Raw genomic sequence first — 26,865 nt, 5'->3', positions numbered from 1 at the left:
CACTGAAATGTGAATGTACCAACTCCATAAACGCTGAACGTTTAATAAAAAAAAAAAAAAAAAATTCGCCACGCACTTGGAGCAAAACAGTTACGTCAGTCTTATATCGAAAGAAAAGAAAGAGAATCGCCTCTCTACAGGAAGAACACTATACATAAATAAAAATGAAAAATATGCTCAATCGATAAAAGAGCGGTAATAGAAGAACAATATTTAAACTAATTCACAGTTTACCATAGAAAAAGACACACACAGCCAGTGCCCCACCAGTCACCCTCCCTGCATCTGCACTCCAACACCTCACTCCACTCTCACCCTCTACAGACCCCACGATCCCTCACTCAGCCCTAAAACGTCTGACAAAGAACATGTACAGTGTGCTGTACTACAGGTTATGTGCAAAGCAATGTTTAAATGTGACATACCAACTGCAAGAAACCTGTACTATCTGCATTTAGCAAATGGTTCAAAAAAATGGTTCAAATGGCTCTGAGCACTATGGGACTTAACATCTATGGTCATCAGTCCCCTAGAACTTAGAACTACTTAAACCTAACTAACCTAAGGACATCACACACATCCATGCCCGAGGCAGGATTCGAACCTGGGACCGTAGCGGTCGCGCGGTTCCAGACTGAAGTGCGTAGAACCGCTCGGCCACTTCGGCCGGCCGCATTTAGCACGTGTAAACATGTAGAACAAATGTATACATGATCAGGACACAAAATGAAAGTACCTATCACAACCATATAAACACACAAAAAAAGTTTTGCATCACCCCGGTTCCCAGAACTCCTGAAGACAGACGTTGACTGTCGATATCGTATCACAGACATAGTCCTTTTGACTGTTCACAGATGACACTAAACCCGCCTAAAGATGTAAGCAACCATGAATGAGGAGCGCCTATTAGACGGAGGGGGTCCAACAGCCGGCCAGTTCCAGTCATTCCACCAGGAAGGAAGTTGCCTGTAGTTCAACCATTCGGAGACGGTCAAAACTGCGGTTCGATCGCATCCTCGTTATTACTTTGCGCCAGGAAGGGCTCTCAACAAGTGAAGTGTCCTGGCGTCTCGGAATGAATCAAAACGATCTTGTTCGGACATGGAGGTGATACAGAGAGACAGGAACTGTCAATGACATGCCTCGCTCAGACCCCGCCCAAGGGCTACTACTGCAGTGGATGACCGCTACCTACGGATTATGGTCGGAGGAAGCCTGACAGCAACGCCACCATGTTGAATGATGGTTTTCGTGCAGCCACAGGATGTCGTGTTACGACTCAAACTGTCCACAATAGGCTGCATGATGCGCAACTTCACTGCCGACGTCCATGGCGTGGTCCATCTTTGCAACCACGACACCATGAAGCGCGGTACAGATGGGTCCAATAACATGCCGAATAGGCCGCTCAGGATTCTTCACCGAGAAGTGTCGCATATGTCTTCAACCAGGCAATCATTGGAGACGTGTTGGGTGGCAACCCGGTCAGGCTGAACGCCTTAGATACACTGTCCAGCGATTGCAGCAAGGTGGAGGTTCCCTGCTGTTTTGGGATGGCGTTATGTGCGGCCGACGTACGCCGCTGGTGGTCATGAAAGGCGCCGTAACGGCTGTACGATACGTGAATGCCATCCTCCGACCGACAGTGCAACCATGTCAGCAGTGAGGCATTCGTCTTCATGGACGACAATTCCCGCCCCAATCGTTCACATCTTCTCAATGACTTCCTTGAAGATAACGACATCGCTCGACTAGAGTGGCCTGCATGTTCTGCATACATGAACCCTATCGAAAATGCCTGGGATATGTTCAAAAGGGCTGTTTATGGACGACGTGACCCACCAACTACTCTGAAACGCCGTTGAGAAGTGGGACAATCAGTGGGTTCATGAATTTGTGGATGCCACGACGAATACAGGTACGCATCAGTGCAAGAGGACGTGCTACTGGGTATTAGAGGTACCGCTGTGTACAGCATTCTGGACAACCACCTCTAAAGGTCTTGCTGTATGCTGATACTGCATGCAATGTGTAGTTTTCATGAGCAATAAAAAGGGCGGAAATGATGTTTATGTTGATCTGTATTGCAATTTTCTGTACAGGTTCCGGAACTCTCGGAATCGAGGTGATGCAAAACTTTTTTTGATGTGTGTATTTGTAAATAGAAATAGCTAGACTCAAATGAGCTGTCAAGAAGCAGTGTAACTCTCACATTAAAACATGTATAATTAAATAATTTTCTTCTTATTATACAATACTGAAGATTCTTAGCATGAATAAATGTTTGGTATACGCAAATAAATTCAATTGTTAAAGGCAGAATTTTTCCTATCTGTGTGAAAGTATAATGGAAGTAATAACTGAGCAGAAATGGTTGTTAATAATTAACAACACAAACAAAATCATTGTTTATTAATCAAATAAAGGAATGGGCTGACTGTGTATGTGGACCATTTCAACAAAATCAGGGCAATGAATATAACTACCACTTCCTTTGAGATTTTTAGATTTCTAGAAACATTTTAAGTCAGTTTCATTATAATCTTTGCTTACAGTCCGTGACAAATGAAGCATCAGTTCACCTTACTGAATAATATCTATAGCAATGATACAGGTTTGTGCTCTTTGCTACTGTGTTTATTAAGCATCTATAAATTCTGTTGTACACGAACATCAAAATTAACGTATAACTACGGGTGCAAGCTGGAAGTAAACCAGAGAATAATTTAAAGTGATTAAGCATAACTGAATTTATAAAAAGTTTGTGCCCTTCGTAGCAATTCGTTTTTGTCTGTAGACCTTCGTAGCTACATTTACGTTGAAAAGTGACATACTGCAATTAGTAAATTGCAGGTATGCCCACTGAGAATATATTGTGACTAGGATAAGGCTCTTGACTGAGTTCTCCGTGATTCACTGAGATTCCAGGCCGAAGCTGGCCCACACCACTGCGCACTGGCCAGTTGGCGTACAGAGGTGAGTGGTAGCCGCGATCTCAGCGCCCTCCCTGTGGGCCACTGAAGCACCAGCTGGCCGTCGGATCGATGACAGTGGTGAGTACGGGGCTCCGACCGCGTCTCTGACCACTGCCCGGTCCTCAGCTTCTGCCGCCTCTCTAGGTCCGTCGCTTCCTTCTTGACGCTGTGTTCGGCCACCACTCTCCCGTTGCTGCCGCCATCGTTGGATAGCGGCGTCGCTCCCATTCATATGTCGAGCGATTCTCCGACTACTCCACCCGGCATCTTTGAGCGCAGCTACACCCCCCTCAAATGCTGACGTCTGTATACAGGGTGAGTCACCTAACATTACCGCTGGATATATTTCGTAAACCACATCAAATACTGACGAATCGATTCCACAGACCGAACGTGAGGAGAGGGGCTAGTGTAATTGTTTAATACAAACCATACAAAAATGCACGGAAGTATGTTTTTTAACACAAACCTACGTTTTTTTAAATGGAACCCCGTTAGTTTCGTTAGCACATCTGAACATATAAACAAATACGTAATCAGTGCCGTTTGTTGCACTGTAAAATGTTAATTACATCCGGAGATATTGTAACCTAAAGTTGACGCTTGAGTACCACTCCTTCGCTGTTCGATCGTGTGTATCGGAGAGCACCGAATTACGTAGCGATCCAAAGGGAACGGTGATGGACCTTAGGTACAGAAGAGACTGGAACAGCACATTGTGTCCACATGCTAACACCTTTTTATTGGTCTTTTTCACTGACGCACATGTACACATGTGAGGTACACGTACACACGTGGTTTCCGTTTTCAATTACGGAGTGGAATAGAGTGTGTTCCGACATGTCAGGCCAATAGATGTTCAATGTGGTGGCCATCATTTGCTGCCCACAATTGAAATCTCTGGCGTAATGAATGTCGTACACGCCGCAGTACATCTGGTGTAATGTCACCGCAGGCTGCCACAATACGTTGTTTCATATCCTCTGGGGTTGTAGGCACATCACGGTACACATTCTCCTTTAGCGTACCCCACAGAAAGAAGTCCAGAGGTGTAAGATCAGGAGAACGGGCTGGCCAATTTATGCGTCCTCCACGTCCTATGAAACGCCCGTCGAACATCCTGTCAAGGATCAGCCTAGTGCCGGCCGAAGTGGCCGTGCGGTTCTAGGCGCTGGAGTCTGGAACCGCGAGAGCGCTACGGTCGCAGGTTCGAATCCTGCCTCGGGCATGGATGTGTGTGATGTCCTTAGGTTAGTTAGGTTTAACTAGTTCTAAGTTCTAGGGGACTAATGACCTGAGAAGTTGAGTCCCATAGTGCTCAGAGCCATTTGAACCATTTGATCAGCCTAGTGTTAATTGCGGAATGTGCAGGTGCACCATCATGCTGATACCACATACGTCGACGCGTTTCCAGTGCGATATTTTCGAGCAACGTTGGCAGATCATTCTGTAGAAACGCGATGTATGTTGCAGTTGTTTGGGCCCCTGCAATGAAGTGAGGACCAATGAGGTGGTCGCCAATGATTCCGCACCATACATTTGCAGTCCACGGTCGCTGTCGCTCTACCTGTCTGAGCCAGCGAGGATTGTCCACGGACCAGTAATGCATGTTCCGTAGATTCACTGCCCCGTGGTTTGTGAAACCCGCTTCATCGGTAAACAGGTACAACTGCAACGCATTCTCTGTTAATGCCCATTGACAGAATTGCACTCGATGATTAAAGTCATCACCATGTAATTGCTGATGTAGCGACACATGAAACGGGTGAAAGCGGTGACGATACAGTATGCGCATGACACTACTTTGACTCAGTCCACCGTCTCTCGCAATGTCCCGTGTACTCATGTGTGGGTTCATGGCAACAGCAGCTAACACACCAACTGCACCCGCTTCTCCTGTGACGGGCCTGTTACGGACCCGTTTGCGTGCTACGACCATACCTGTTGCATACAGTTGGCGGTAGATGTTTTGCAATGTGCGGCACGTTGGATGCTCTCTGTCCGGGTACCGTTCTGCATACACCCTGCAGGCTTCAGCTGCATTTCGTCGACACTCGCCATAGATGAGTATCATCTCCGCCTTTTCAGACTTCGAATACACCATGGTCACAGTTCCTACAACACTACACTATCACAGACGTCTGGTAACGCGGTGTACTACAGTTGGTCTGCGTGCGGAGACGAATGCAGAATAACAATAGCAGCAAGAGCTACATGCGGACACTGCGACAGCTAGACCAAACCACAACAGTGCACTACAGCCACACTCGTAAACACGGTCGCCATCGTAAAGACGTCCCTGCAGATGCTGCTGGCCGACCGTGGCCCGTGTTTGTTACATCACGCAACTGAACGTCGGAGGTTTCAAGCGTCAACTTTAGGTTACAATATCTCCGGATGTAATTAGCATTTTACAATGCAACAAACGGCACTGATTACGTATTTGTTTATATGTTCACATGTGCTAACAAAACTAACGTGGTTCCATTTAAAAAAACGTAGGTTTGTGTTAAAAAACATACTTCCGTGCATTTTTGTATGGTTTGTATTAAACAGTTTTTACACTAGCCCCTCTCCTCACGTTCGGTCTGTGGAATCGGTTCGTCAGTAATTGATGTGGTTTACGAAATATATCCAGCGGTAACGTTAGGTGACTCACCCTGTATATTGTTCACGTGCCTGTCTGCGAGGCATAATTACTGTTCAGCTGAGCAAAAGAAATCAAATTCACACTCTATGCCCTGGTATCAACATGTTTACTATCCTTTCCGCGTACACAGTGAAACTGCGCTGCAGCGTCATGCATTCATCTATCGGCCGCAAAAGCTCACAATTTTCAATTTTCCGCCACTACATGTACGAATATAAATTTGTGACCAATTTGCATAACTCCTTTGTCGTTTTTTCCCTCCGAAATTTGAACTGACTTACTCAGCCAGTTATAGGCGGAAGTACAAATCAGCTCGGCATTTTTCGCAGCAACGAACTTTGTCACAGATGAAAGACATGTTAAGTGACATATAAAATGGTTCAAATGGCTCTGAGCACTATGGGACTTATCATCTATGGTCATCAGGCCCCTAGAAGTTAGAACTACATAAACCTAACTAGCCTAAGGACATCACACAACACCCAGTCATCACAAGGCAGAGAAAATCCCTAACCCCGTCGGGAATCGAACCCGGGAACCCGGGCGCGGGAAGTAAGTGACAGATAAAACTCCTAGGAATGGCCAGGGATCAAACCGGAGACCTGTGGATTTGCAGCCTGGCACTTTAACCCTTACCCCCTGAGACACACAATACAAACGTACTTAACGTAAACGGAGTGTCATAAACATCATCACACACTGCTGAGTGTTGTGACCCGCACGAAGCAAGCGTCTCCATCCTCGGCTGTTACCAACGTTTCTTAGGGCGTGCTGAAGAGACAGACTGGAGATCACCTCGATTGTTTGATCCATCCACCTGCTCACTGATTTCCCCCTAGGTCTCATCCACTCGATCTTTGCCTCCACGATTATTTTTTCTAGATTTTCTCAATCGCTATTCACAACACGGACAAGGAAGTGTAGAAATTTTTAGTTGACGCAAGAAGGAATGAGATACTGAGTTGCTCTGTGAGTAACACGTTAGTTCTTCTTACGGGCCATTTTATGCGGAGCACCCTCCGCGAGGACCAAACCTCAAATTGGTCAATACGCTGCTTGTCGCTGGCCTTGAGGGTCCACATTTCGCGAAGAAGCCCGATCTCTGGGCAGTTCGTTACCACTCTGCCCCGTGAGACCTTGGTGAGCTGCTAAATAACTAGTCGCCGTCTTCATATCTCGTCTCCACAAACTCCCGAGTCGCAGACGGCTGAACCGGGATAGATGAAAGAGTGCAGACATCCACTTCCTTTAATCCACCTGTGAGTTGTACCTGTGAGTTGTACCTGTGCTCCTCGATCAGTTGTCACGAGTCTGCACTTGCTGAGATTGATGTGTAATGCAGTAACGTTCTTTAGGTTTTTTAGCAAACCAGTAAGTTCATCTTCACTGCTGGTGTCGACGTAGACGGTATTTATTCCACCGTTTGCGACACCTTACGTCCAAACATCGAAAGATTTTCTAATGAAATGTTTGGTATAGATGTCGTACAGTTGGGGGGATTGCATACAACACTGTCTGATGCCTTTGGGCAAGTCATAGTTCCAGCACCTGTCTTCACAGGTGCAAGGCGATTGTTGTGTAGACGTGTCATCAGTGATATCAAGTGTGGTGGTACATGAACTCTACAAACAACTGCCTTGTAATACTGCAGTATTACAGCCATTCAGTGACAACTTCAACCATCAACTTTTCTCCGATGATCTCTCAGGTTTTCTTCCGTGATGGAAGATTAATGGCGTCGTTTCGGGTGATCTCCCGTGTCGTTCGTTCCGTTTCTCCAACAGTGGTTGTAGTTCTGGCAGTGAGTACGTGTAACAGCAAAACTCTCTCCATCTGTTGGAGACAGCTGGCTCAGTCGTCAAAATATTGTGCAGAAAAATGCAGAAAAATGGAAACTGCCACCCGAAACAACACCGTTGAATTTTGCATCAGCTTGCTCCATTCTTCGCTTGGCATGTCGGCTCTGTAGGCGTCAAGCAACGGTAGCGGAGGCAGTAACAGCAATTTTACTTTGGTCTTCGTAAGAGGTACATCTACACCTACATTTATACTCCGCAAGCCACCCAACGGTGCGTGGCGGAGGGCACTTTACCTGCCACTGTCATTACCTCCCTTTTCTGTTCCAGTCTCGTATGGTTCGCGGGAAGAACGACTGCCGGAAAACCTCCGTGCGCGCTCGAATCTCTCTAATTTTACATTCGTGATCTCCTCGGGAGGTATAAGTAGGGGAAGCAATATATTCGACACCTCATCCAGAAACGCACCCTCTCGAAACCTGGCGAGCAAGCTACACCGCGATGCAGAGCGCCTCTCCTGCAGAGTCTGCCACTAGAGTTTGCTAAACATCTCCGTAACGCTATCACGCTTCCCAAATAACCCTGTGACGAAACGCGCCGCTCTTCTTTGGATCTTCTCTATTTCCTCTGTCAACTCGACGTGGTACGGATCCCACACTGATGAGCAATACTCAAGTATAGGCCGAACGAGTGTTTTGTAAGCCACCTCCTTTGTTGATGGACTACATTTTCTGAGGACTCTCCCAATGAATCTCAACCCGACACCCGCCTTACCAACAATTAATTTTATATGATCATTCCACTTCAAATCGTTCCGTACGCATACTCCCAGATATTTTACAGAAGTAACTGCTACCAGTGTTTGTTCCGCTATCATATAATCATACAATAAAGGATCCTTCTTTCTATGTATTCGCAATACATTACATTTGTCTATGTTAAGGGTCAGTTGCCACTTCATGCACCAAGTGCCTATCCGCTGCAGATCTTCCTGCATTTCGCGACAAATTTTCTAATGCTGCAACGTCTCTGTATACTACAGCATACTGTAAAGTCAGTAAAGGTGTTTCCTGCTTTAGTTACGGTATTTGGCACATAAAGTTACACGTTATTACGGCAGGCCAAGTAACTTTTTTCCTTATTGCCGCGCTACACTTCAAAGTAATGCAGATACATTACAGAATTTTTCAAAATAGTCACCGAGTCTCCGTGAGCAACGGCTGGTGCGTTCTACCAGTCGTTGAGTTCCTCGACGACAGGAATCGAGCTCCTGGTCACGGAGTCGCTCGAGAGCTGCTGTGCGGCCGATTATCACCACCCGCGCCTGTGTGGACTTGTCCAGACTGTTGGCGCCATTCAACTACAGCTGCAGGCGGCATTGGCATTTGCTCATGTACTGCCAGAATCTGTGTCCAGTCCAGGCGTTTCGCCCCCAACATTCGTACTGTACCGCCTGCTTCACGTCTGGAGTACGTTTACACCTCCAGTTGCCGGGCCGTTCCTTTCTCACTCCGTGACGCCCCTGTTATCCGAACCGCAGCGGAACTGTGTCCGCGGGAAACCCGGAAGATGTTGTCTCCTCTGACAATGCGGACCTCTTGTTGCGCAGTGGTCATAGCGTGGGGCGACACGTGTGAGTTACTGTCTGAATGAAGTCCGTAAGTATGTCGCTGTACCGCGTAGGAATTTTCGCTCGACGGAAGATCCACTAGCTGGTACAGCACTACGTGCGGTGACGGTACTTTTTTTTCACCAGCTGCTTATTTTTTATGACCCACCGTCTAATCTCTTATGGCGGGTCTTATGTTGCCACTTAGCCGCTGTGACTGGGTCCGGAGTCCGGTGTGACTGAAAGTAACACCACACCGGCTCCCGTCCCCACCCACACCGTTGCCCGTGTCCCGCCACGTGGAGGCGGGCTCTATTTGTTTACGCCCATTTCATATCTTTTTTTTTGGTGCAGCATTACAAAAACTTATAACTAATACAAAATCAAGTGAGATATTAATAAACAAAACTAAATTAAATATTTAGAAAGAAGGAAGGAAGAGAATTGAATAGAGAAGAGACAGGTATAATATTGCCCGTCACCTGGTTGTGGGCGGCGGCCCGGGTCTTGGAATGACCCTCAAGACGCTGGCCATCGCTCACCATGCCTTTACCATCTACCATCCTAAAAACTAACTTAACCAGAAGAGATTAGGGTACGTTAAAGCTAGAAACTAAGACCTCCATGTCCAGCGTGCTAAACTATTTACGATATACAATAGAGAGGTAACTGATTTTGTCCTTGGCCCAAAGTCGCTAATGAAAGGGTTCTTGTGGTAATAGTAATAAAGGTAATGACGCTAACGGTTTGTGTTGAGCCTACAGGGCTCCTAGTAGAGTACATCAGGCGCAAGCACCTCCCGGCCCCGCCGACAGCACAACCTGGACTGTGGTTTTCCCCGATCTACTATAGGTATCCGTCGGGTTGGGCTCAAAAGAGAGGAACCACAATTAAGATCCTTCCATCCAGACTGTGCGCTGCCTCTTAACGGAAGGCGTAGGTCCCTTGAAGTTGTACCTAGCTTTAATCTCTTACTAGACATGGACGTACTGTTAACTATTTACATATAAGGTGGAATCTGGTTTTAGGATTGTGTGTGACTTGTGCACCTCTTGTCTGTTGTTCCAGACTGTTCTTTGAAGTGGACTAGGTTGACACTATGGATCATCCGCGCTGGACGCTTCAATATCTGTGTTGGTGCCCTGGTCTGTATCTGTTTCTTCTTCATCACTCGTGGTGCTAATCATATCTGTGTCATCCTGGGCATCGTGATGTCTGTTTGGACCGACTTGCCTTCGGTAGGGTCTGTTGCGCACGCATTCTATTTGTTGGATCTTCGAGATTTCGTCAGTTAGTTTGTTGAGTTCAGTCCACCTTTCCGGGTCGCGTATTATGGCGTGTAGTTCGTTCTGTGTGTTCAGGCGATTTATGTGTACTGTGTGTCTTGTGTTCGTGCGTTGTCCGCAGAAGAAGACAGTATGTTTAGGGCAACCTTCTTCCCCGCATGTGCATCTATTAGTCTGCTGCAGACTCACGCGGTACAGGTGCGCGGGATAAGGGCCATGTCCTGTGATGAAATGTACCATACCGCGGCTGGGATCGATATGTTTTAGTTTTAGCCTTTCCCGGAATGCAGGGAAGAAGTTGTATTCACGGCGGCCCTTATCGCTGTTGGCCCACTCGCTCTGCCAGGTATCCACTCGCCATGCTCTGAGTTGGCGTGTTGTCTCAATCGGTACACCAGTGATCTGCCGAACCTGGTCTATTCTCCCCATCCTAAGCCAGTACATTGCTGCGCGGTACCTGATGGTGATATCTATGGGGAAGATTCCCATGACGACACATAGTACGTCATTTGATGTTGTGTTGAATGCCCCTGTTAGTCGAAGTAGAACACTTCTTTGCCCTCGACGCACAATGGTTCTGTTGGTTGAGAGACTGAATCTGTGGGCCCACGTACTGGCAGCAAAGCGTAGTACTGACTCGAAGAGAGCGCAATGGTATGTTCGTGTCACTGACAGGGGTAGTCTGAATTGTTCCGAATTTAGCCTAGCCAGTTTGTGTAGTATCTTTTCTGCTTTATGTGTGGATATACGCATGTGTTCGTGGAAGTTCAGTCGTTCATCAATGTATACTCCAAGATAGCGTGTGACTGCTAGTCTTTTTATGTTTGTGTCCCCGATTTTGACTATTGGGTTCCTGCGCGGGATACCCTTTAGCAATGTATAAGTTGTTTTGTTTCCTGCTATCTTTCATTTATTAACTGTGTACCATTGGGTTATTGTCCGAAGTGTTCCATTGGCTCTTTCTTCTAGCTGGGCACGGTTGTTTGCTGAAACTACGACGAGTAGATCATCAGCATAAGCGACAACTCCATCTGTCAAGATGTGCTCCTCTAGTAACTGTAAGGAGCGGTTCTATAACTATGTCCCAAAAGATGGGGCCGCAGATCGACCCTTGTGGACAGCCTTTTGTAATTCGTTTAGTCACTTTCTGGATGTCCATTTGCCAAACGACCGTTCTGTCTCTGCAATAGTCCATGAAACTATTATACAGAGACTCCGGTACCTGCAGGTGTCTGAGCCTCTTGAACAAGGCCGGCCACCAGAGGTTGTCGAAGGCACATGAGATGTCTATCATAATTGCAAGTGTGTATTTGGAGGATGCGCTGCTGGGAGTACCGCCTAGTGAACCGCACGTGCGCAACTGTGACGCCCCCGGCAGACGCCGTGCTCGACATTTAGCCGCGCCGTCTTTTGCAGGGCTTCGCACACAGCCTGCGAGGAGGCGTCGGCGGGCGGCACCTGGGCAGCATCGAGATGCCGGCGGGCGTGGGGGCGGCCGCCAGGGGGCAGGCCGGGGGCGGCGGCGTGGGCGGCGCGGGGCGGCGGGCGCGCAGCCGCCTCCACTGGTGCCGCCCCCTGCACTTCCTCAGCCCCCCGGGGCCCGTCGTGGCGCTCGTGTCGTTCCCCGGCAGCGGCAACACCTGGCTTCGTTACCTGCTGCAGCAGGCCACAGGTGAGCGCAGGGCAGCCACCTTCACGCACTCCGTAATGTCGACTGCCTTCTCCTCCGAGGCCTACAAATCATTCCAGAGTTCTACCCACCCTACCTTTTCCACTCTAAATACTGGCTGCAGACAGTCCCTTCCCTGCATAACTGCAATCCTACCATCGTGATAGTCTCTTACCCTCCACAATACACTATCTTCCCCGCATATTAGTTGCTCTCCTATCACATCTGCATCACAGTGTCCTATTAGAAAATGTTGCCAGGAGCTCTTAGAACCAACACGCCCGTGGTATTCGACATTACACACATTACAAATATCTCACCAAGCTTCAGACAGTCGTTTTTGTTCCTTCTAATGTATTTGTAGGTAGTGGTGGTGGTTAGTGTTTAACGTCCCGTCGACAACGAGGTCATTAGAGACGGAGCGCAAGCTCGGGTTAGGGAAGGATTGGGAAGGAAATCGGCCGTGCCCTTTCAAAGGAACCATCCCGGCATTTGCCTGAAACGATTTAGGGAAATCACGGAAAACCTAAATCAGGATGGCTGGAGACGGGATTGAACCGTCGTCCTGCCGAATGCGAGTCCAGTGTGCTAACCACTGCGCCACCTCGCTCGGTAATGTATTTGTAAGTGTATTATTGTTTTAAATGTATTATTGTTTCCCTCAAAGGCTGCAGTGCAGTCTGAGGGTATGTGAACAACACATAAATAAAAAAACGCAGAAAGAACAATTAAGTGGGGGTTCTAACAACCTTACCACAACAGAGGTCAAAAATTAATTATGATTGTAGTGCTGCTCACGCTGCTAAATATTGCATTTTCGGGCAACAACAAAGTTATATTATGTGGCAGGTGTCATTAGAGCACAGTTATTAAAGTCACTTCATGAAATAATGGATAAACTAGGCACTCATCTTTTCGTGTTTCCCACGCTGGTCTCGTTGTGAACTCATGGGTCAATCGTCGAAAATCTAGGTAGTGATGATTCCAAGCTCGGATGCAAAGAGGCCTAGGTGTTATTCTGCGATATTCAGAAGTTTTATAGATGTGTTTCATAAACCATTCTTGAAGTTTAAACTTTTGCAAGTTAGGACAATGGTGATGTAAAAAAGTAACCAGAACTCCGAATTTAAGTTACACTTCTTTTTTATTACTTTTGTTGCAACATCACTTCACAATATAAAACATACTTGAAAATATCTTCCTCACTGTTAAAGTTCGCAGACTACAATTTGCGTCCTTTCAACATGACGACCAAGACTTGACTCTCTAACAATCGCTTACGCGCTCAAAAATCAGAGTTACAAGTACGTCAAAGATCATAGTGACAAAAGAAAGAATACACATAAGAATAATATCATTGCAATATAAACATATCGATGTATCAAAGTACCTCTACATTAATGAAATGAAATCTGAATGTTGTCACAGAAATATGTTAATTATTTTACAGAAACACAGTAGAGTATTGCTGGTATCGAGAGGTTGAGGTGAGGTGCCGCAATGGTTACGTAATTCAAGTACCATTACAAAGTTCATATGACTACCAAAGCTAGTCTCGTACCAGACTCGCCATGTGAAAAACCCTCGAACGAAGGGGACACGTGTCCCCAATCGACGACAAAGGGCCGAACGTCTCCACCGTCAATGACAACGAACCCCTTGAATGCGAGCTCGCTAAATGCCGTTGATGTTTACGGCATTCGGCGCCCCACATATCGTCCGCCATGCAACCACAACATTGGCTGCTAATGGCAACCAAGGGCGCGAGTGGAGACATCCAATGGTGAGCACATCATGAGGCTACGTAGCGTAGTTGAGCTGCTTAGTCGACGAATGACTCACACCAGGCTTACAGTGCTAGTGGTGTTGACACAAAGCAGAGCAATGGCAACGATAAACAGCTGCCGAAGTTGAGATTTCGTGAGAAACGATCCCAAGGAATTTCGCAGAGGGAAAGAAGTGGCAGATGAAATGTTAGCGTTTGTGCACGGTGAGACAGTGGAATGTGTGCGCTCGGCTGTGCGGGCAATGTACATCAGCACTACAATGATGACGATACGTGCATGATTGTCACCTGCCATGTTAGACATATCAAATTGCGCGAGACGTACAGTGATTTCAAGGTAAGCAGTGGATGGTTCCATATCTTCAAACAGTGCTACAGAATTCGAAGACCTAAGCTAACGCAGTTTTCAAACAATGCGTCAAGCTGGCGATGCACAGCAAAGTGCAGAATCGGCCCCAAAAATTTGTAGCAGAGGTAAACAAACTTATTCCACCGTTCAGTAAGGTATTTGTTTGCAACTCCGACCAATCAGGATTTGAAGGGAAAATACATATCAAAGAAACCCTGGAAATTAGAGGTACCAAGAGAGTTGCATCAAGATCAACTAACAACAATGCCGTAACGCATTCGTACACAATTATGTCAACCGTTAATCTGCATCGTAAATTGGCTGAAAAGTTATTGTGCAGCGAGAAGTTAGGGGGTGCTTTGCCCCCCCCCCCCCTGCGATTCTTCCGTGGAGGCGTGATCTTGCAAGGGTAGTAGGGCATATTTACGTCGCAGCAAGAAAGGCTGGGAAAATGGGCGTAAGGGAACTACAACTACGGTATGAGCACCGCTTTTGGCCAATAGCTGGTCAAAATAACTTGCCTTTTTCTTGGGTCATGGTCTGTGTATAAAAATCATACCCATTTAGAGCAAACAATCCCTCGTGAAGAGTGCGTGATATCGCAGCCATACCATCTGGAACCACTGAACGAATTTAGCCTCTGGTTGGTTAATTTTTAAGTGCCTATAAAGCATATTATCGCTTTATCTGAAACTACACCTTAAAAGATAGCCAGTTTCACGGTAAGGTCCACGACAGAATGTTTCGCATTCGGTTGCATTCCATCACATCCTGTTAGTTCTCATCACTCCGTTACATCAATATGATTTCATTTGAATTGTTGGAAATGCCGTGTGGTTAGGGCCTCGTCGGGTAGACCGTTCACCTGGTGCAAGTCTTTCGAGTTGACGTCACTTCGGCGACTTGCGCGTCGATGGGGATGACATAATGATGATTAGGACAATACAACACCCAGTCTCTGAGCGGAGAAAATTTCCGACCCAGCCGGGAATCGAACCCGGGCCGTTAAGTATGACATTCCGTCGCGCTAATCACTTAGTTTCCAGGAGCGGAAATTTGCATTGTTGAAGAGTGGATAGCTACCTGAGCGTCTTGCTCGGTTTGTAACTCCCGACGAGTTCGCCTTCGATCTTGATGCCGTGAACCTTTGTGGTCACTCTGGCTCGCCATTTTTCATTCGATGTTTCCGGTGCAAGTTAATTGTTTGTTTGGAACATTACTTGAATATGGGCGATATCCATTTTGTGAAGTAAAGATTGATCTCTGCACCTCCCGGCCACTCATTTTATGTCGCCCTCCTGATGCACATGGTGAGTCATTAGCAACTAATATTTTTCCTGTCATAATTACTAACACAACACTTTCAAATCAGTCTTACGAAAGACTGAACTTGCGACCTCGTGAGGAATTAGTTTGTCACAGGCTCACATTCGCACGTTTACGAAGATAGCTGACGTAACTGCGAAACGTCTTGCAGCCAGTGGATCTAAAACGGTCCAAAACAGCGATATACGGGTACCCGACCACGCGAGTGTCGGCGTCTTATAAATGACGACGTTGTTGGTGACGCTCGGGACTTGACGACAGCTGCAGCATGATAGGAAATAATAAATGTTCCTACAAGCATTAAAATAAACAGGTGGCAGTTCTCTAAACAGGTGGCAGTTCTCTAAACAGCACACACACACACACACACACACACACACACACACACACACACACACACTACTCTACAGTATCAGTTTATTCGTTCTTTCTAAAAATTTTGATAAAAGTGATAAAATAAAAAAGTCAACATCGTCATTTCAGCATATTCATTTTCTTCTCCTCCTCCTCATCTTCTTGGAGCAGCGTTAAGTGCACGCAGAATCTTATTCGCGCTGTTGGGGTCTGGTACCCACCTCACCCGTGTCCCGCTCACTTCAGAGAATCTGCCGATTCCCGTAAGAGTTTGAGCAATGTTTGTGCAGCCACACTGAAGAACGTTAATCGACGGTAACCCTTATCTATATGAAGATGGTACCTGTTCTTTCGGACATGTCTGAAAGAACAGATACCATCTTCATATATTATCTTAAATGTGTCGGCCATACCGGTACGTGGTATTAGACCTCAGACCTGAATTATGAAACCTGCTGTACACAGAACAGGTACTGAGTTTTGATTGAAGAGAAGCTTTCCCTCGAAATACCATGATCCTAGTTTTTCCTGTTAGGATATACGATTTAAAAACGTAAGATATTAAAAATTTGTTTTTATTTGATAATGTTGCTCGCTAAATATATTCCCAATCTGCGAATACGCTATTACACCAGCTCTGTGGTGTACTATAGAGGTACGAAAATTTGTACCGCGACGGCTTAACGACTTCGGCTATCCGTTCACGCCTCGCGGATCGATCGGAATTTCCGTATGTCTTTATGTCTACATCCCATAGTGATGATAGTCTATGATGTACAGAAGTTTGGATCGAGACGTGAGGCATGCACGAATAGCCGAAGTGGTTAAGACGAGCTCTCGCGACAAGTGGCTAATCCGGGTTCGAGTCCCAGTCCAGTACAGATTTTCGTGTCTCTTTAGTACACCACAGATCTGATGTAACATCGTCCTCGCAATTTGCGAGTACATTTGACGACTTAATACGACTGTGGGTGGTCGGCATTGTCGACACGCATCCATTAATGAAGGACTTCTGCATCGTTCTGTGCAGATACTGCTTGGGCCGAGTTATTACTTACGTGTCAAAAGCGGCGAGTATTCAGTGGTGCGTGCTGTCGTCCTGTGGACTCTCACGTCTTGTTGGTCGTATTTATGCCTGAGTACTCAGTCCTCAGAGTATGGTGCTTGCCACTCCTTTCCCGTTTGACAGAATTACAAGTCATCAGCAAACCGCAAGATATTTATTTCTTCTCCATGAACTTTAATTTCGTTTTCAATTTCCTCATATGTTTACCTCACTGGTTGTTCAGTGTACAGACTCAATAACGTCATGCAGAAGCTATACATCCCACCCCCCCCCCCCCCCCCGCACCACTCTCTCAGTACCTTCTCAAGAACTGCTTCCCTTTCACACCCTAGGACTGTGACTGCAGTCTGATTTCTTTCCGCTCCGTATAATTACTCCTGGTACCTTCAGAGTTTCGAAGCGTGTAATCCTATCAACATTCTCAAAAGCTTTGTCTACGTGTATAAATGATATAAACGTAAGATTACCTTTCTTCAAGCTATCTTCTAAGATAGGTTGCAGGGTCAATGTGCCTTTGCCTCTTCCTACCTTTCTCCGGAACACAGTATGTTATTACAAGCAAGGACGCTACTCTCTAGAAGGTTTCTGCTCTCTCAGTTACGCTAAACAGATGCTGTTTCTTCGTCGGTGGTACAATACTTACTTTATTACATTGATAATTGCCAAATAAAACTTATACCTACTTTTTAATATTAATTTTCACCACGCCACACTACTAGTAGCTGTGGTGTCCTAATGCTTGCCGTTTAAGGTTACAGAATTTTTTAATCCTTGGAATTATATATATGGGTAACTTGTACGAGGGGTAATGATGTACATGTGTAATTTTCTTTTCAAATGATAATTATTTCCAATTCATGATTTATATTAGATGGTACTTTTCTCTCTTTGCTTCAGTCAGAGAGGAGAGGGGGTTTGTTCTCGAACGAGCTGCCGTTGAGGTCTTCACCGTAACTGTGGCCTGGGACACTTGCAAGGTACCACCAGCTGGGGCGCGTCACCTGGAGCGACAGCTGTTACACTTACGCTCTGCAACCCCGAAACTGCAGTGCCACGTTCTTCTATCGCACGTCATTGTATTTCGCTCTGTGGAACTCAAACGTGTGTATTTTGTAATGGAAACCATGAAACCTATATTCAGCACCACGGAAATTAAAATATGCTGTGGTGCCTCTCCTGCTCCCAGTCGGCCACTTTGACATTCTGCCCCCCTTCAAAAAACTCACAATTAGTACCGGGAGAAAAAGAATTCTTGAGAGGGGATGGGGGGTGGGGGGCACGACGACCACGCCAGCATCATCCGAATGGGACGGATATCGGTAAATGCGACGTACTTGTAGAGACAAACAAATGATTTTCAGAAAAACTGGATGAGTTTCAGAAAAATTGACTGATTTATTAAAGACAAAGGACCTCACAAGCGGAGGAAGTCAACAACGCGTTGATCGTTCTCTGAGCCTTATGCAACCAGTTATTGCACCTGGCATTCATTGATAGAGTTGTTGGGTGTCCTCATGACGCACATCGTGCCAAATTCTGTCCAACTGGCGCGTCAGATGGTCAAAGTGCCGAACTGGTTGTAGGGCCCTGCCCATAATGGTCCAAACGTTCTACACATCCGGCGACGTCGCTGGCCAAGGTAGGGTCTGGTCACCACGAACACAACCAGCAGTAGACTCCCGCCGTGTGCGGCCAGCCGTCATCTTGCTGAAACGTAAACCCAGGACGGGTTGCGGTGAAGGGCGACAAACCGGGGCGTTGAATATCGTCGACGAACTACTGTGCTGTAAGAAAACAAATGCCACCCCAAAGCGTTCACTCCTGTTTGTCGGCCCGTACAGTGGACGACAGTGAGGTTGGCGTCCTCCAGCTATCCAGCACGTCTCCAGACACACCTTCGCCGTGGAATCTCATGGACTGGAGTAGAATTGTCTTCAGTGACGGCCCCGCTTCGAACTGGGCCCCGATGGCCAGCGAATTCCTGGAGTTTCTGAAACCGAGTGAAAGTTACCTAAATATACCGAAACCTTTATGTTCTGCCATCAGTCGACATCACTTATGTGTAAAACTCTGCACGTGAGTAGAATCAATGTTTCACGGTTAAGGAATCTATAGGCAGCAGAGGCGTAAGCCGCCGGACAAAGAGTGCCTCGTAAGAGATACTTGTTGTTGTTGTTGTTGTTGTGGTTTTCAGTCCTGAGACTGGTTTGATGCAGCTCTCCATGCTACTCTATCCTGTCGGAGCTTCTTTATCTCCCAGTACCTACTGCAGCCTACATCCTTCTGAATCTGCTTAGTGTATGCATCTCTTGGTCTCCCTCTACGATTTTTACCCTCCACGCTGCCCTCCAATACTAAATTGGTCATCCCTCGATGTCTCAGAACAGAAAAAAAACACAAAAAAATAAAGTTGTTATATTAACTTAAGTATGTTGTTAAATTAACCTAATTATGTCATGTATTGGAAAATTCGACTCGTTCCACATCATTACGAAATATCGTATTCATGATCCATGGAACTAGTATTAATCTAATCTAATCTCTAATCTAATCTGTCCTACCAATCGATCCCTTCTTCTAGTCAAGTTGTGCCACAAACTCCTCTTCTCCCCAATCCTATTCAATACCTCCTCTATTCTCTTCTTGTCTGACATTCCACGCCCCGATCCGTAGAACGCCAGTTTTCTTTCTCCTGATAACTCGAGGTAGTTATCGCCAGCAAATGGTTCAAATGGCTCTGAGCACTATGGGACTTAACAGCTGAGGTCATCAGTCTCCTAGAACTTAGAACTACATAAACCGAACTAACCTAAGAACATCACACACATCCATGCCCGGGGCAGGATTCGAACTCCGGTTCCGGAGTGAGGCGCCTAGAAGCGCTCGGCCACACCGGCCGGCTATCAGATAGTCATAAGCGGGGTACTAGCATCAAGAAGCTCAAAACTTGCTTGAAAGAATATGTATTAGCACATAGACTACCTAGAGTGTGATATTTCCCAAATTAGAAGCTGCTGTGTCGCCGTACGTTCTTCCGTTGCCCGTCATCGAAGTGCAAATGTGGAGCTACAAGGGAGTCGTTGAAACACACTGGAACGAAACAGCTCGTCACAGAGATGCATACGCACACTGTTAGCGATGAAGCGTTCAGTAGTGGGCTGCTTCAGTCGCGATACGTCGACAGTGACGCAGCACGGCAAAGCGTCGCCCTAGTGAAAGTATGTACACTGCTCTGTTCCGTTGTGTGTCAGTCGCTTTACTGCCGGCCGGAGTGGCCGTGCGGTTCTAGCCGCTTCAGTCTGGAACCGAGCGACCGCTACGGTCGCAGGTTCGAATCCTGCCTCGGGCATGGATGTGTGTGATGTCCTTAGGTTCGTTAGGTTTAAGTAGTTCTAAGTTCCAGGGGACTGATGACCTTAGGAGATAAGTCGCATAGTGCGCAGAGCCAAGCCATTTAATCGCTTTACTGAAACTCCAAACGTACACCTCGATGACGAAAAAGGGAAGAACGTGTCGCAATATGGCGGTTTCTGGTTCAGGAAATAATACCTCACTTAGGACTCTTGTAAGTAAGAGGCAACTGCGAGAGCTCTGTCGGCACACACCAAGTTTGCAATCATCCACGCTACATCGACTTGGCATGTAGACGTCCATTACGAACAACATAAAGACTTCTCGAGCACCGTGGTGCGCGTAGAACGTGCGGACACCAGCAATGCCACTTTGATCATGGCGTCGAGTGCAGGGTTTGTCTGAGACGTGACGATGGTCGCAGAAAAACGTAGAGGTGGCCAGGTACCAATGCACGTGTCAGGCGGGTAAGGGCTCAGAAGACCATTAGCGCGGCAGACTTGTGGACCAGTACTGTGTACAGCTCTCGGTCGGCTCTCATCAGTGTCTTGTGCTGTATCAGGACAGGATGTTTGCACCTACTGCCTAACTTTGAAGTGAACAATAAGGCACTAGCAAACCACGCCCACTTCGTGAATAGCTCCCTCGAGGAAGAAGGAATGATAGAATGGAATGGCTTGGGGTATCGTGTGGTAGGAAACCGACTGAGCGTACACAGGAGGCAGGTGAAACCTGCAGAGCGTCATCTACATCTACATCCATACTCCACAAGCCACCTGACGGTGTGTGGCGGAGGGTACCTTGAGTACCTCTATCGGTTGTCCCTTCTATTCCAGTCTCGTACTGTTCGTGGAAAGAAGGATTGTCGGTATGCCACTGTGTGGGCTCTAATCTCTCTGATTTCCTCATGGTCTCCTCGGGAGATATACGTAGGAGGGATCAATATACTGCTTCACTCTTCGGTGAAGGTATGTTCTCGAAACTTCAACAAAAGCCCGTACCGAGCTACTGAGCGTCTCTCCTGCAGAGTCTTCCACTGGAGTTTATCATCTCCGTAACGCTTTCACGATTACTAAATGATCCTGTAACAAAGCGCGCTGCTCTCCGTTGGATCTTACTATCTCTTCTATCAACCCTACCTGGTACGAATCCCACACTGCTGAGCAGTATTCAAGCAGTGGGCGAACGAGAGTTCTGTAACCCACTTCCTTTGTTTCCGGATTGCATTTCCTTAGAATTCATCGCACTGTATGGTGCAGTGGTGACGCAGTGCTGTCGCTAAGTACCCAGTAACAGATAGTCGGAGTCCTGCATCTGGCAGTCTCTGTCTTGTGGTCTTTCGTCCCCTGCCCCCTCGGCTCTGCGCCTCCTAGACGTTTTGACGCGTTGCGCCGGCGTGTTGCAGGCGTGTATACGGGCTCGGTGTACAAGGACTTCGGGCTGCTGAAGAACGGCTTCCCGGCGGAGTCGGTGTGCAACGGGTCGGTGCTGGTGGTGAAGACGCACGAGAGCGGCCCCGAGGCGCGCGCGCCCTTCAGCCGCGCCGTGCTGCTGGTGCGCGCGCCCGCCCCCGCCATCCTCGCAGAGTTCAACCGCCAGAGCGGCGGACACGTCGGCTTCGCCTCGCCGGACCGCTACCACCGCAACAGGGGCAAGTGTGAGTACGCCGCTGCAATCTGCCGCACCGCCGCGCGGCGCCCAAGTGACGCAGTAACATTTGTTGTGCGAAAACGATACAGTAGCAAGTAGTATTGTTGTTGTTGTGGTCTTCAGTCCTGAGACTGGTTTGATGCAGCTCTCCATGCAACCCTATCCTGTGCAAGCTTCTTCATCTCCCAGTACCTACTGCAACCTACATCCTTCTGTATCTGCTTAGTGTATTCATCTCTTGGTCTCCCTCTACCATTTTTACCCTCCACGCTGCCCTCCAGTACTAAATTAGTGATCCCTTGATGCCTCAGAACATGTCGTACCAACCGATCCCTTCTTCTGGTCAAGTTGTGCCACCAACTCCTCTTCTCACCAATTCTATTCAATACCTCCTCATTACTTATGTGATCTACCCATCTAATCTTCAGCATTCTTCTGTAGCACCACATTTCGAAAGCTTCTATTCTCTTCTTGTCCAAACTATTCATCGTCCAAGTTTCACTTCCGTACATGGCTACACTCCACACAAATACTTTCACAAACGACTACCTGACACTTAAATCTATACTCGATGTTAACAAATTTCTCGTCTTCAGAAACACTTTCCTTGCCATTGCCAGTCTACATTTTATATCCTCTCTACTTCGACCATCATCAGTTATTTTGCTCCCCAAATAGCAAAACTCCTTTACTGCTTTAAGTGTCCCATTTCCTAATCTAATTCCCTCAGCATCACCCGACTTAATTCGACTACATTCCATTATCCTCGTTTCGCTTTTGTTGATGTTCATCTTATATCCTCCTTTCAAGACACTGTCCATTCCGTTCAACTGCGCTTCCAAGTCCTTTGCCGTCTCCGACAGAATTACAATGTCATCGGCAAACCTCGAAGTTTTTATTTCTTCTCCATGGACTTTAATACCTACTCCGAATTTTTGTTTTGTTTCCTTTACTGCTTGCTCAACGTACAGATTGAATAAAATCGTGGAGAGGCCACAACCCTGTCTCACTCCCTTCGCAACCACTGCTTCCTTTTCATGCCCCTCGACTCTTATAACTGCCATCTGGTTTCTGCACAAATTGTAAATAGAGAGTCGAACACTCAGCTCCGCTGACAGACAGGGGCACTTCATACCGTGCTGTTTCTGCTGTGCGCCAGAGATCACTAGACGTAGCAGCCGGCGTGTGGTGGCATACCAACCCCTCACCAGATGTTTCCAGTGCAAGGGAGCAGGACAGGACAGCACGCGCAACCAGTGGTTTTACACTATCTTGTTGAAACATGAAATGAGGAGATCTCGAAGATAGGGCACAGCTATCGCCCTCAGAAAGGTAGGGCCCAGTGTCAAACTTACCGGCTATCCGAAGAAGAGGTTGTGCAGTACCAAATGGCACACCACGCCATCACACTGGGTGCTGAGCCTGTATGACTACGACGGACGCAGTCTTGCAACATTCGTTCTCTCCAGAGCGCCCCCCCCCCCCCCCAATCTATCGCCCTGCCGACATCCGGTGCTGTTCCAGACGCCGTCGCCCTGTCCCTGTCGGGACATTTGCCGTAAGGCTACAAGCCGTTCTCTCGACCCGAAATACGAAACGTGTCTCTAATACCGTGCACGGTCGAGCGAACGAAATGTGTACCTTCCTGGGAGGAAATTACTGGGGACTGTTAAGATCCTGCCCGGCGTTGAGTATGCATCTTCAGAACCTATCGATTCCGCACTCGAACGCAGTCTTGCGATCCCGGCCAACGCGATCAGCAACGTCGCGGGACGCTGAACCGCTGCGCTGTCACATACCGACACACGCCGGTACTCGTTTTTCATTGTTCCCTCTGGTGTAATACCATTGTCTCAGAAAAAACAAACATTCAAACTTGATTTCTGAATGAGGAACTCGCAGCGTAATCTTTACTCTTGCCTACCTTGTGGGATTGCCTTGAAATAGTAACCGTCTGCATATAGAAACGTGTTGTATATTTCACCCCAATCTGACATTTGTACCTTACGCAATAATTCTGTTGCACTTTTACTGCCCAGCAGTATACTATGAACACACGTGTCGATTCCCCGCGGGGTCAGGGATTTTCTCTGCTTCGTGATGACAAGGTGCTGTCGTTAGGTTGGTTAGGTTTAAGTAGTTCTAAGTTCTAGGGGGCTGATGACCATAGATGTTAAGTCCCATAGTGCTCAGAGCCATTTTTTTGAATACACGTGAAACGGTACAAAACCTTTATTAGTAGGCTCTGGGTGGGATGAGTACATAACCACTCCGCAGTGGTTAGCACACTGGACTCGCATTCGGGAGGACGACGGTTCCATTCCGTCTCCGCCCATCCTGATTTAGGTTTTCCGTGAATTCCCTAAATCGTTTCAGGCAAATGCCGCGATGGTTCCTTTGAAAGGGCACGGCCGATTTCCTTCCCAATCCTTCCCTAACCCGAGCTTGCGCTCCGTCTCTAATGACCTCGTTGTCGACGGGACGATAAACACTAACCACCACCACCACCACCACCACATAACCACTCCTCATGCAAAAATACAGCTAGTTCGGAAAGTGACTTTGCAGCTCGTCCTCACAATGATTCAGCAGATAAAGAGTACTGAAGGGTTCACACAAGGTGTTTCACTTGATCATCGTTTTCGTTACACCAGTTCAGCACAATTCTAGGCGTCAATGCGGCGTTTATCGCCTCGGTACACAATGAACATAGGCTGAAGCGTTGAGTGGAAAGCGTCGCCCAGTGTACTGACATACTGCTGCCCTGTAACCCAACCACTGGGGACAACGAGGGGGCCGAGGTCAGGATTCGACGTGGAGTCCCGTCGCGTGTCACAGTAGCCCACAGGCACTTGATTCGACTCGAGCTCCCAGAATGCTAAAACGCCCACTGCTCGGCAATAACCTGCCTACGATCACCACGCCTGGCTACTCGTTTCGAGGCCTTTCGAGTCGTAAAGCCGTCTTTTCAGAAGACCGCCCGCTCTACCCTGAGTGTTTGTCGCACGCATTTCGTTCGGAGTACCTTTTGATGATGCAGCTTTCTGTACGCACTGGTCCATGTACACATTGGTCCAACTGACTTTTTTTTTTTTTTAGCCTGCTCTTACGGTTTCTGACCGTAATCCACCTGGAAGTCCTTCTCCTTGCCGGCCGCTGTGGCCGTGCGGTTCTAGGCGCTACAGTCTGGAACCGCGCGACCGCTACGGTTGCAGGTTCGAATGGTGCCTCGGGCATGGATGTGTGTGATGTCCTTAGGCTAGTTAGGTTTAAGTACTTGTAGATTCTAGGGGACTGATGACCTCAGCTGTTCAGTCCGATAGTGCTCAGAGCCATTTGAACCAAGTCCTTCTCCTTCTACCAGTCAGCTTCGACCTTCGATTACATCTGGTCTCGGCACGTGCCGTTTACGCACGATGGCGTTACTACAGTCAATTCAGCAGGTGTTCGGACACCAGAGAGGCCACTGTCATCGTTTCCGTTGTCAGACTGCTGCAAGAAGCGGAGAAACGATCACGCGTCTTTTGCAGTCTGGGATAAAACTGGACATTGCCCGCCATCTCTGTCAGTGACAGACCGATGTGTGCTCGTTCGCGTCAGCTGGGTGGCACGCGTCAGTACTATAGGGTGGGAATGCACGAAAGTTTTCGTTAGTACAAAGTGTTGCGTACATAGTTCCGCGTAGTCAGTGCGTTCACAACTTTCCCACTAGAGCGCGCCCCACTAAGCACAACAGCGCAGGCACAGCGCTCGTCCGTCTCCGCACTACGAGATGGCGCTGCCATAGAGACGGACCAAATTCTGCTTCCGCCGATCCGCGTATTAACATGTAACGCAGCCAATGAGATTGGTGCTAACGTAGAACCTTTTCTCCTCGCAGATCACACTCGCACAGTGATACATGAACGCGCGATGTATTATAACGAGTGTACAGACCTCCGATTAGTGAGTCTGCATTTGTCTGCACCAGTCTGTAGCAGTCTATAGTCAAGTTTCAGTCTGCGCCTAGTAAGATTACCATATTCCTGTTCATAGCCATGAAGATAAATGTATAGACACTTTTTTCAAGTATCAGAGATATATGTGAGAATAAGATTAACATACCAATACCAAAGGAACTTCAGATTGTCAATTGTAAATAGCATCCAGAACCAAGTTAAGTAATTTTTATTCTTGTTATTATTTTAATAAATGTGTGTGAAAATTAGTCAAGTTCTGTTTAAAGTTGGTCACCGTCAATCAGCTACTCTAAGCGTGCAAGTGGCATTTCTATCGTCTGACCTAACGGCAGAAGATAAACACTCCAGGATAAGACCACGAGACATATTGCTGACACTCCGCCTACTTCGTTAGAGCGACTAGTCAAATAATCTGATGGTGTGTGTACTGAAGGTCTTACAGTACGCACACCACACAAAGGCTCCCATGTTATTTCCTAGGTGAGATGTTTACAGTGCCTAGCTCGTTATGTAGCTCATACGATGTCAAACGCGAAGCAGACCAGGTGAATCAGGGAATAGAGCCTGTACTCAACTGTCGGAGTAGCCATCAGTCCATTCGAAGCACCCACCCTCCCTAATAAACTCCATCGTCTAATTGCGACATTGTGGCGTTGGTCCCTGTCCACGTTTGTACAAACCTTTCTTCTTTGCCAGGGGTATATGAAAAACAAGCTAAAGAACTTTTATCTGGACAAATTACACAACCAAAAGGTTGCAAATAATTATTTAATACACTGACCTAGGTTTCGGAACACTAAGGATGTCTTCACCAGAATTAAATTATTAAAAGTCGTAAAATTACATTGCGAGAAGGCAACAGTCAAAGTTTAATTGAGACGTGCTCAATTCAAAAATTAAAAATTAAAAACGTTCCAGCTTTTGATACGCATACCTTGCAAGAAAGAGCATCACACTGATTTGACTTGACCATGTCTGCTCCAAACTTTGACTATTGCCTTCTCCTATTGTAAATTTACGGTTTTCAAAAATTTAA

At 47.1% G+C, this 26,865-nt stretch overlaps 1 protein-coding gene across 1 annotated transcript in view; it reads left to right on the top strand.

Moving 5' to 3' along the window:
- LOC124545949 (WSCD family member AAEL009094-like) overlaps positions 1-26,865 on the top strand; it is a 107,373-nt gene that overhangs the window by 12,810 nt on the left and 67,698 nt on the right. Inside the window, exons 3-4 of the mRNA XM_047124911.1 lie at positions 11,793-11,991; positions 21,626-21,877. Coding sequence (XP_046980867.1) covers positions 11,793-11,991; positions 21,626-21,877 — 451 coding nt within the window. The remainder of the gene's footprint in view (positions 1-11,792; positions 11,992-21,625; positions 21,878-26,865) is intronic.

The sequence above is a fragment of the Schistocerca americana genome, chromosome 8, assembly GCF_021461395.2.
Source record: "Schistocerca americana isolate TAMUIC-IGC-003095 chromosome 8, iqSchAmer2.1, whole genome shotgun sequence".
In the NCBI taxonomy this organism is placed as follows: Eukaryota; Metazoa; Arthropoda; class Insecta; order Orthoptera; family Acrididae; genus Schistocerca; species Schistocerca americana.
Note: the sequence above shows the minus strand (reverse complement) of the source record. Positions and strands in the feature narration are given on the sequence as shown.